The sequence below is a fragment of the Rosa rugosa genome, chromosome 2 (assembly GCF_958449725.1).
Source record: "Rosa rugosa chromosome 2, drRosRugo1.1, whole genome shotgun sequence".
NCBI lineage: Eukaryota > Viridiplantae > Streptophyta > Magnoliopsida > Rosales > Rosaceae > Rosa > Rosa rugosa.
The window spans coordinates 31,696,808-31,706,377 of record NC_084821.1 but is presented as its reverse complement, the minus strand read 5'-3'; the positions used below and the strand labels follow the sequence as shown (position 1 = coordinate 31,706,377).

Below are 9,570 nucleotides of genomic sequence, written 5' to 3'. Positions count from 1 at the left end.
CTTATTGGCTGGACTTGGCTGTAAGTTCGATAACCAATAAGCATACCAGACCTCCCATCTGGAATAATTAATGTTCATGTTTCTAGGATATTACTTCACTCTGCAAGCATTACTCAACTAAACAATGAAAAATACCCCTGTTCTTGACAAGTTCAAACGATTTCAAGAGGACTTGGCCAACAGATTATTCTTAGCCCTTGAGCAAATGTCAAAAACTGAGTGTATGGGCCAATAGCACATGTTTTCTTAGTTTTGGCGACATCAATCAAATAACATAAAAACGGAGGCATGAATGCATGATGCACCTTTGCAACTAGAATCTGCAAAAGAGACAAGAGCTGATGAGCAAAGTGATATTGATCATCCACAAACATGAGCACGAGTTTAGGAAACGATGGGGGGATAGATGAACAAACTCTGGAAAACACCATAGATTCATCAATAATCCAAGTAGCAGATCATAGTTTCTACAAGAAAACACTATACAATTCTTTTCTATATTACACACTACTCTCTCCTTTGCTACCATCCCCTGTAATTACAACTATACCCTACAGTTGCCCCTTGCATCTACAATAGATGCAAAAGCTGCTCCAAATTTTATTTAACTCCTTTATTTTCTACTTCAACCCACTGTCAAACTTGATGCTGAATTGCATTTATTTTTCTCCTCATATACAAATTCCATATCCGAATATCCAATTCGACTTGTATCCCAAAATGCTTTACATTTTCTTTATTTCTCAAACTCCTGTCAGAGGCATTTAATCTTCCCTGCATCCAATCCTTTATACAACTCCAGATTTAGATTTAATATGATCATAATTGCTCTTTGAACTTTGGATGGCCGCCTGAACTTCTGCATACATCTTAACAGAAGACTCTGCAAACTTGTTCAACTTACCACAAAAGCCCGCCAAGCTTGTCTGGAAACGATCAAAACTGGAGATCCAGGAAGGGGAAACTTCATCTCTCAACATATTAGCTGCATTATCAATACCACTATCATCCTTACCAGGCGCTAAACCTGAATGGTTTGCATCTTTACCCTCTTTCTTTTCTTGGCGTGGTACAAAACTGGCAATTTCAGTTTCTAAAGTCTTTATAGCCTCTGTTACTTCACTGGCAGGTAAGGTCTCAAGCTTATCGAACCATTCACCACATGTGGCATATATTGGAGGGCCACAGAATCTTAAGGGGTTTGCTGGTTCCCTCCTTTTCTTTTTGGAAGGCTTCACAGCAATAGAGACACATTTCAAAAGCCATCCATTTATAGAATGCAAATAGGACTTTTGAGCATTGATCCACTTGTCAAAACTTGAGGATAGATGGCTGAGTTCATCTTCAAGATAGAGAGTAATCTGACGATGTGATTCTGAGTGTACAGAGATCTTAGTGTTGCCATTGTTGTAGGCTATGGAGATGATTAAAAACTGAAGCTTGTGACATTCAAGCATCACTTCCCACATCCGACTTAACCTACAATATGGTACAAGAAATATAGGAAATAAAGTTCAAAGTACTCAATGAGTTCAAAGTTCAAAGTAAAATCAAATAAAGGAAACACTTATTACATACATGATCAAGCCACACGATTGAAACAAATCCAACAACCCTCAATGAGTTCAAGTCTTTTTCTTTTTCCTGTGAATTTCAAGGTTCTTTGAGTTGTGCACATGCTGAAGTTAAGTTTTTGATACTTGAAAATCACTTACACTACACCTTTGAAAAATCTATGAACCTAATCCATTGAAAACCCTTGGCTCCATTGAAAACCACAATTATAGATTTATAGAGTTTTCTTATTAGTAATATCTATGCAAACCATGATATAATTTTTTGGAAATATTGCATGATAAATCAGTGGAAGCACTAGAGGAAGGAAAACATACAAATACCTACCCATGAATTAACTCCTCAAGTTGTGGCTGGAGCTCTCTGTCTCGTATATTTTCAATCCTCTTTGATATAGAATCAATCCTGTGAATAGCAACTCTGATTCTTGAATGTAGATCCTTAACAACAGCGCGAGTTTTATCGACTTTATGAGAACTTTGCCCTGTTGATTCTAGTTGCCTTAACATCTTACACTTCAAGTCGTAATCCCTTCTGACCATCTCACTAGCCTGAAAATAAGGGTTTCCATAAGTTCATAAATCTATCTGGGTGTAACCATATACTCTCCCTTCTATAAAGGATTTTATAAATCTATTTTGTGTTCATTGAAGGTTAATAGTGAAATAAACCCAACAGTAATTTCAACCGCAAGAATGCTGATCGTAAATGCTGTAACTACTGTTAAGTTAGTCAATAGTACCTTAACCTCATCATAAAGCTTCCTCTCCCATGCATATAACCTATCCAAGGTTGAGGCATGACTGCCTGAGATCATGCAGAAGTTATCAAAGAGGTTACTAGTAAGATTCTCACTATCATCTTTTGAGTTTGCTCCCAAAAGATTCCTTGACGAAGAGGATCGAGATGATGTAGTCCTATGCCAAGTTAAGTATTTCACGGCAGTTTGAGCAGGCTCTAAGGGAACATAAATAAAAAATCAGCTCAGTAATCATAAGATGGAGAACTACCTTAAATGAACAGCAGCAATAACAAGAATAGTCATTTAAGATGGTAGAACTGTCTGACAAGCATCTAAAGCAACTCTAAGCAGTGATCAAATGGTACCTCGTGTACCTTACACATGAATTTCATTGGTGATGTATCTTATAAAGTCAGATAGGACAAGACATATCAAGAAAACACATTAAATTTTGATAAAATAGAAAACATAATTGCCTGTTGAAATTTAAATACCGCATAATTCCCTCTTCCAAACTTTCACAGTTTTGAAAAAAAAAAAAAGAATTTATATACATGTGCATCCCATGCATGTCAGACTCTTCATATATCTTAATAACACTTTATCTACATACAATAATTCCATTATAAATTTATCAGCATTCTCATTTCTCATTTCTCCGTAACATTGCAATGCCAGATAATTATGAACATGCTTTCCCTACTCTTCCACTCAAACAACAACTTCCTACTTTTCTAGTAATAACTAATTGCCGCTGCACCAGTTCCAGTGAAGTGATCTATGAAGCATACATTTTAATGCCTGTGTTTTGTCAATATTTTGTCATGTGATTCATAGATTTAAAGTGGTCTTGACAGTCCTCACTTGATTAGTGTTAAAACCTTTGTTGATTATCAGTTTCGATTCAAAACTTCATGTATCACAATTTATTGGCGACAAAAAAGGCTACACATCACTAACAGACACAAAGATACATAGAAACATATCATAGAAAAGAGGACCCATAATCTCTCAAACATTCCAGTTACAGAAACTCGTACCTTCCCCCATACTGTATCTTTCTTGAATGAGACTTATGGTAGTTTACTCTTCTCTAATCTTACCGCCCCTTCCATACGAAACATACTAGGTCCATTTTGTTTTTGCACAAAGTATATTAATATGGATTTTTTTTTTCCGGTCATATACTAGTCTGGATTTTTTAATATCAATAGAACAATAACGAGACCTTCATAGCAGATACAGCATCTATAGTTCTTCGAACACAAGCAGATATCAATCAAGAAGCTTAAAAACAAGAAGACTACCTTCCTGAACTTGACTAGGTTCTTCACCACAGGAGAAACAAGCCTTCAAGACTGTAGATGAAAATGATCGACCTGCAACAACAGATATCCTAGTGTTCATAATTCTAACCAACAGACTAAATAGAAAACTCAAAAAAATTTCCAATAAAACTTTAGATAAATAATTCGACTTATTTCAAAACCTTGAAGGTTATCCATTTCTTTTTCAAAGTTATATACGTCATGAATTGTATAACGTGAGCTCCATTTAGCAACCAGGAAATAGTTACTGGAGTACTCAGTTAGTAGAAATCCCAATCCACTAATGATAAAATGAAAAAATATAAGTAATTTACAAAGACTGTTGACTACAGTTTATACTTGGAGTAAACGACTGCTACTATTCATCCTTTGATAGCAAGAGAGAGAGGGAGCTTACTTTCTTTTGCTTGGAATATTGGACGGAAATGCAACTTATTCGTTTCAAGCATCTTAGGAATTTCTTTACCAGACTCGTAAGCTTTTATGAAGAGAAATTCAATATCTTTCATGCTTAAGACAAGATCTTTTGGGGCAATCTTACTTTCATCGCAATCTTCCTTCACTGTAGTTTTATTCAAGTCAGTTTCAGGTGCAACTACCGAGGACGTGGCTCTCAATGGCGACAAATCAGGAGATTCACTTTTCTCTCCTTTCAAAAACTCAGTTTCTGAAGTTACACTTTCTGCAGAAGGTACTGTAGGTGAAGCGCTAGCTTCCATACGGTCATGTACTCTATTAAAGTTTTCAAAACTTCGAACCAAAGTATCTGTAGCTGGTTCATCAAATTCATCTTCAGAATCCTGAGATTCTTCCCTTCCATGAAAAGAGGCCTTCTCTTCTTCATCTTCCAGGTCAGGAATTCCCTCCTCTTCCCTAAGCCGTCTTATGTCATCAGTATTTTCAAACCCCTGGTTCATGGCCTTCCCTTCTTGAGAAGAGAACTGATGGTCAATTGGATGAAAAATACCAAAGTAATCCCATGGTGGAGTTTCCAGTGGTTGTGAAGAATCTCCAAATGGTGATGTTTGAGTGTTTGTAGCAGAACGAGGTGTGGTATTCTGTGGGGTACTAGAGGAGGTCACTGTTGCAGTAATAGATACAGGAGGTTTTTCTTCAACCTTTTCAGAAAAGCTACCCCTGACTTTCATATGATTTGCATGAAACAGAGTAGAATTTGGAGGAGAAGGAGAGGGAGAGAAATTATCGGTTGCATCGATGCGTTGTGACGCAGATGGAGAAGAAAATGAGAATTGAGAGAGGGACTTCTCAATTTGACGAAGAGGCTCAGGGGTTGCACTAGTGGAAGTGTACAAAGAAGATTCAACAGGAGCTCCAGACTCGACAAATTTCCTAAGAGCTGTTCCCGTACTCTTCAGTGATTGAATATACATATCGTGAGTTGCTGCAAGTGAGCATCTGCCATCAAGCGCCTGCTTAACAAATTTTTTCCTTTCTCGACATAGCTGCAGGGCCCTATCTTCCTCTACTTTGGAGTTTGAGGCCCCCATATCTACAGATCTGGCTTAATATCCCTCCAATTATATCATCAGGACGTGAAATTCTACCTGAAATTCTATTGAAACAAGTATTAAAAATGGGAAATCTCTAGCATCACCAGTTTTCAGAAAACAAAATCATTTGAAACATGCATGTGGAACTTGAAGCACAAAATTGAAATCACTTCAGTTAGTCGTACACATCAAAGTAGTGAAAAAAGCATCTACAGATAGATCTTACATGCAATAGAAGAGAGATATACAAAAGAAAATCAAGCTTCATGAGCACCGTTGCTTAATAATACAGATGAACTGTTATGTTCCAAACAATTTATACAAATGAAAGAGTAACACAGAATGGAAGAGTAGCAGAAAACAAACTTGGAAGACAGATTAGAACAAGATTACAGAAATCAGCTTCTACACATCTAATTCATGAATCAGAGATAAACAAAATTACAGTCCCCAGCAAAAGAGTGCTGAGTATACATTTGATTGTACAAAACTCCAAATTCAAAATGATAAAACACGTTTGAGAGAAGAAAAAAATTTGAAGAAATCGGCATTAATAAAGCTAAGAAAATCGAAGACGGTCTCAGAAAAGGGGCAAAGCCTATAAATCATTTGCTTTGTCCTAATTCTAAAATCCTACACGAATCGTCATAGAAAACCAAGGAATAAAAAGGGCATAAGGTGTAGAAAGCAGAGAGGAATATCTGAATATTCATAAACATGTTGCAGAGCAATTGAATGGTTCTCACTCACTTGTGAGGACTGAGGACCAATCCAGAAGCGATGAGACACTAAACTCTGCTTCTATTCGATCTTTTTCTTCATTTATTTGATTAACAAGTTAAACCCAAGGTGAATCACTATTGCAAAAGAAAAGTAGATCAAATTGTGTGGGTGTTGAACAAGGAAAATCAGAGGCTGTGTGCAGTTGAACAAGGAGGACATTTTCGATTATTGATGGAACCCAATCGAGAAAAGGAGTCAAGAAGCCCAAATCCAATACAAAGAGCAAGAACAACCTGAATTCTACAAGGGCAAACAAATTTGAGTGGGTGGGTTTTGGGGAGTTGGGCATACCTGATGAGGGAATTCAAGTGAAGCAGCTTTGGATTTCAGCAACGAGAGAGACCGAGAGAGAGAGAGAGAGAGAGTAGTGTGCGTATGAGTTTCAGCGAAAAATAAAATAATAATATAATGTATCTGGTGATGATTAATAAATTAGAAAGAAAGAAAGAAAGAGTTAATGGAGAGGAATCTGATCGGGGAATTGCATAGCTGCTTCCATGCAAAAGGCATATAATACCAAACAAACACACAGTGGGATCAGATCAGTGTGGCGGATTCTGGACCCCACCCACCCCCTTCTCTCTTGCGTCAAACCTAAGCGCCGCTTTTCTTTACTTTGTTTGACGCCACGGTGAAAATGTTTCTTTCTTTCTTTCTTTCTTCCTCCCTCGTTTTTTTAAAAAACCCAAAAACTAGTCTAGACTCCACCTAGAGTTGCCGGCGACCGCCTGACCGGAATTGTCATCGCCTCGGCCGCCGATTAGTTGACATCGTTTTTCTTTGGGCCTCAATCCCAATCACTTATGCCCCTTGTTTTCTAAAGGTAATGATGATGTTGAACAACTGGAAAGCTCTCTCTCTCTTTGGTCTCTTATATCATCATAATTCCATACCTGACTATCATTGCTTGGGATTGGTTTGCTTTTACAAAGTTGATACGCAATTGCAGCCAAGGTGCCACGAGCTAGCTACGTGGATTTTGTAGAGAGCATAAACTACTGCTACGTCATCCAAGTATCACGTGGAAATTACAGAGTAAAACATACCTGAAATATTATTAATTTAACCTGAAATATCATTTAATTTAACTCATAGAGATCTAAAACTGAACCATAGAGATATCGATATTTAATAATAAAAAAATGAGATCTCATAAATAACATCTTCAAATGAGCAAAAACTGAATCTTTCACTAGAAGAACCCTGTAAATATATAAGACCTCTATAAGTTTATAATTTGAGAATTGTTACTATTTCTTACTATTCATCGATTTCAACCGTTAATCATTTATATTTCTATGCAAAAATTATGTCTAGATATATCCATTCTTCCGTCATTGTCATATGATACAATATTAATTAGTCCCTTCTTTCTTACTTGCTCAAAAGTACTACTTTTAGATGAATAATTTCTAATGTTCTACACATTTTTTTGCTCTGCATGTGGGTTGTAGCCAAGGATCAGCTTGTAGTTGCTGATACATGAACTTTGGGAGTAAGTAATCATCGAATATTCTTTTTTTCTTTGACTTCAAATTAGTACGGGCATTAGCCTTTACAGTTTTCTTTCCCACTAAAACAACCGACTGAAAGCAAAAGCTAAATGGGGGAATAATTTAGGTGATCAAGATGATGAAAAGAAAAGCATATGCATGTGACTAGGATGATAGGATCCAAAGGGATCTCCTCCATTGCAAAAGAGATAAATTCCCTTCAACTTTCATATGTGGCACATATATTCTGCCCAGTTATTTTTATGCTTATGAATTGCCCACCATGATTATAATAATAAGGAATCGTTTTAAGAAATTTAATAATAAGGAATCGTTTTAAGAAATTTTGAGGAGAAGTGGATCTCAATCATATGTATTAGATTTTAAGGGTTGAAATTATAATAATTAAATTTACTTTTTGAATCAATCCCAAATCGGGTTTCAATTTCATTCATCACAGATCAGAGTGGCCATTACATACCCTTCCGCTGTCATCTACAGACATATCAAAAAGTTGTGGTAGTACCCACAGTGGTACATAGAAATGGTCCACTCATTAGACATCAAATACGTAGATTACAGCTTGCATCCTTCTTTGGTACTACTCCAGAAGATTCACTAGAAAAAAACACCAAGTGCATAGGTCCCAAAAAAAGGGGGATTTATTGAAAATAGACTAAGCTACTAACATATTATAGGTCAAAAGCAAGCACTCAGCCCAAATTATCGAGCCCAAAAGGGTAGCCCTAAAGAAGGCCCACTCCAAGCCCAGCAAAACGGGCATTGGCCCAGACCCAGTCATCATCACCCCCACACTGTAATCGGACGCGCCTCCATGATGTGCGCAGCCGTGCACCATGCCACCATGACCCGCTCTGCCTCGACCCCCTCCACCACGACCTCCACCGTCGCGAAAACAGAGTCATACGACCCGACCCATTCCGCCATTGATGCATCATCTCCACGACCCATGTCCTTGGCATTTCAGGAAAGCAAACCAACTCTGGATAGCCCGACCCCAACATTTCAACAATTCCCACAGGAATCCGCCGCCAAAACCACCCTACTATGATTTTGTGCAAAACCCCAAGAAACCGTCCCAGAGCGAATAGTATCCCTGTGATTACCTGAATTTTTGTTATTTAATTCTTGCAATTAGTAATGGACCAGTTGTACGATTTATTTTTTTTATACCTTGTTCATATGTTATTCGTGATTTGGAATTATTTTCGGACGAATAAATATTCGGAACGCATCGTTTTAGGGAGCTCGAAGGTTGACTTTTTATATGTTGAGTTTATTTGAAAACCTCTTTCAAGAAAGTCGTAGATCGCGTCGCTACGAGTTCGTGAACATGTGGCATGCGTAAATCAGAGATCAAAAGAGAAAGTTATGGTCAACGGAAAAACCTACTATTTTCATAAAGTTACTATAAATAGAGGATTTCCGCAAAAGGATTCATTTTTCGTCCTTTTTTCAGATTTTTCTAGAAACCTCTCTCTCTCTCTCTCTGAAGACCAATTGACTCGAACCGGATACCGATCACCCGACCCGGCGATTTCTCCGACATCAGGCTGCGGCATCGGCACGGATTGCTTCGCCTCCTCCTTGCGGTCCTCCCTACGGTGGTGGTTCATACCGATAAGATTGGTGACACGCTAAAAGCAAGCGCGCAATTTAACCCTGCAAAATATAGTTGTCAGTATAGAATAAGTAGGGATCGTTCTAACCGAGGATTGAGGGTACACCTATAATTGCAAAAACAAATAAAGAATTAATATAAAAGTACAAAGTATTATTTACAAAAATAAAACAAAGAAAATAAATATATACAAGTAAACACAAATAGGGGGTTTAAGATTATTAAAATCAAAAATTAAAATAAAGAAAATGTAAAAACACATGTACAAGGGTGGAACGCAAGGAACAAAAATCAAAACCACAATCATATGAATGAAATCCAATTACAATTCTTATAGTTGATTTTCTATGTCATGAGAAAGAAGTTGACCATGTGAAACGTTAAAAAGCAAACGATTTCTCATATTTTACTTTCCTTGAATAATTAATCTACGTGAAAGCACCTAAATTAAACCTATTGAACATGCAAGTCTAGAAAGCTAGCTAATCAAGAACAC

General features: G+C 37.2%; 1 protein-coding gene across 2 annotated transcripts; it reads right to left on the bottom strand.

The window, feature by feature from the left end:
• Positions 1 to 407: 407 nt before the first annotated feature.
• Positions 408 to 6,440, bottom strand: LOC133731882 (protein ALTERED PHOSPHATE STARVATION RESPONSE 1). Of its 2 annotated transcripts, none has more exons than XM_062159323.1 (6): positions 6,231 to 6,440; positions 4,043 to 5,218; positions 3,625 to 3,696; positions 2,318 to 2,532; positions 1,903 to 2,126; positions 408 to 1,479 (listed from the first exon to the last, which is right to left on the bottom strand). In XM_062159323.1, exons 2-6 carry the CDS (start codon positions 5,151 to 5,153, stop codon positions 789 to 791), a joined length of 2,313 nt encoding a protein of 770 aa, XP_062015307.1. In that variant the 5' UTR covers positions 5,154 to 5,218; positions 6,231 to 6,440; the 3' UTR covers positions 408 to 788. The 2 variants fall into 2 exon arrangements, with proteins under 2 accessions (XP_062015307.1, XP_062015308.1); XM_062159324.1 differs by having other exon boundaries at positions 4,043 to 5,210.
• Positions 6,441 to 9,570: the final 3,130 nt, after the last annotated feature.

What these genes read in the sequence shown, in the direction of transcription:
- LOC133731882 (XM_062159323.1), bottom strand. Translation starts at nt 5,153, where the DNA reads ATGGGGGCCTCAAACTCCAAAGTAGAGGAAGATAGGGCCCTGCAGCTA. An exon ending in AATATTCCAAGCAAAAGAAA is followed by an intron (nt 3,697 to 4,042) that starts GTAAGCTCCCTC and finishes CTGTTGTTGCAG; the next exon opens with GTCGATCATTTTCATCTACA. An exon ending in CTTGAGGAGTTAATTCATGG is followed by an intron (nt 1,480 to 1,902) that starts GTAGGTATTTGT and finishes ACCATATTGTAG; the next exon opens with GTTAAGTCGGATGTGGGAAG.